The 1,499-nt window shown below is 36.0% G+C and overlaps 1 protein-coding gene across 1 annotated transcript in view; it reads right to left on the bottom strand.

The window, feature by feature from the left end:
- Positions 1 to 993: 993 nt before the first annotated feature.
- Positions 994 to 1,499, bottom strand: part of LOC107659762 (polymeric immunoglobulin receptor-like) — a 6,174-nt gene continuing 5,668 nt past the window's right edge. Inside the window, exon 8 of the mRNA XM_016448792.1 lies at positions 994 to 1,014. Coding sequence (XP_016304278.1) covers positions 994 to 1,014 — 21 coding nt within the window. The remainder of the gene's footprint in view (positions 1,015 to 1,499) is intronic.

Here is a 1,499-nt window from a genome sequence, read left to right as displayed (position 1 = left end):
TGTTATTAAAATTCTACTATAAACATTTTAAAAATGAGTGAATCCATTTTTGTGTTTAAGATTTACTGTGTAATGGGTATTTAAAAAAAAAAAAATAGGTGTGGTGTAAATATGGTTAAATAATGGCATTTGGTTTATCAGCCACATGTGGGCCACATAAGGACCGTTAGCCCTTTACAGAACTCAGCCATATAAGAATACCATATACGGTCCATATATCAGCCACATCTATTTTTATTATTTGGCTCACTCAGGGTTGGGTTATGGCACTGTTTAGGTTCAGTTCTGGCTAAAAAGATGTGGACCAGTTTTGGGCCGGCTAACACAAACTAATCTGGGCCACACTTTAGCTGTTGATATGGGCCAGATCCGCGCCAAAGGAAATTTGCTGACTGGAAAGTGTGCGGCAAGTGGAATTCATTGAGGGATTTGACAGTGTGATTCATAGATGAAGTATTTCAAATATAGGCTATTATGCTACACGCACGCACAGAGGTTTTTTTTTCTTACCATCTTTTGGGGGTTTCTTGCTTTTAGACTAGTCGGATACAAAACTTTCGTTTAAACGTCAGTCAAATTAGTCGTCGTGCACATCCCTAATATATATATATATGTATGTATGTATGTGTCTCAAGATCATTTCACTATCAGGGGCCTGTTTTATAGAACAAGTTTACCAAATAAGCCAGGCTTATTTCAGTTAGTCTGACTTATTTTGAATCCACTGACAATAAGTGGCAGTCGTGAATGCAGTGATGGACAGCTGTCTTTACTCAGTCGACTGTGTTTGGATTTCATGTGATTTCTCATTTTGCTGGTGGTATGATGATAAATCAGGTTCACTAATTCATTTAATCAGAAGTAATTACATTTTATCAGATCATTTAGATCAAAATAAATCCAAACTTCGCGAGGCGGTTGACGGCATTCTGTGATCAAACATGATCAACTAACACGCTCCACAGCGCACACAGTGCATTTAGTTATAACTGCTTAGGCTTTATCATGGATTCCCTGCATGTACGGGCAGCAAATCAACACTTAGTAAAATTCGAAGTGTTTTTATTTTTCGAATAATAATTTCAGACCGAATATTTGAATGTTCGACTATTTGTGCTCACCCCTGAATTATATAGTGACTTAATAGCTGTCAGTGTGGCAGATCCTGGCAAATATCACCACCTACAGATTTAATTTACCTGATTACAAGAAAGTGTTTTTAATCAAAACCAAATGCACCATTAATTAAAGATTAAATAACGCTGACAGACACTAGATGCTTTCCAGGCTATGGGTGTTTCCACAGTGAAAAAAGATTAGAAGTGGTTTAATGGTTTGTGCATGTTAGTATTAGTCCTCACTGTGTCTGGAATTGAGTCGTCAGTGACTGATGTAGGTAACAAAAAACATTTATTCATTTAGCAGATGATTTTATCCTAAAATATCTATATACAAGAATAATAGAAATATATTAATCCAAAGCATATCATATGCTATCA

The sequence above is a fragment of the Sinocyclocheilus anshuiensis genome, unplaced genomic scaffold (genome assembly GCF_001515605.1).
Source record: "Sinocyclocheilus anshuiensis isolate Anshui unplaced genomic scaffold, SAMN03320099.WGS_v1.1 scaffold968, whole genome shotgun sequence".
NCBI lineage: Eukaryota > Metazoa > Chordata > Actinopteri > Cypriniformes > Cyprinidae > Sinocyclocheilus > Sinocyclocheilus anshuiensis.
The sequence above is the reverse complement of the archived record's forward strand: the minus strand, read 5'-3'. Positions and strand labels throughout refer to the sequence as shown.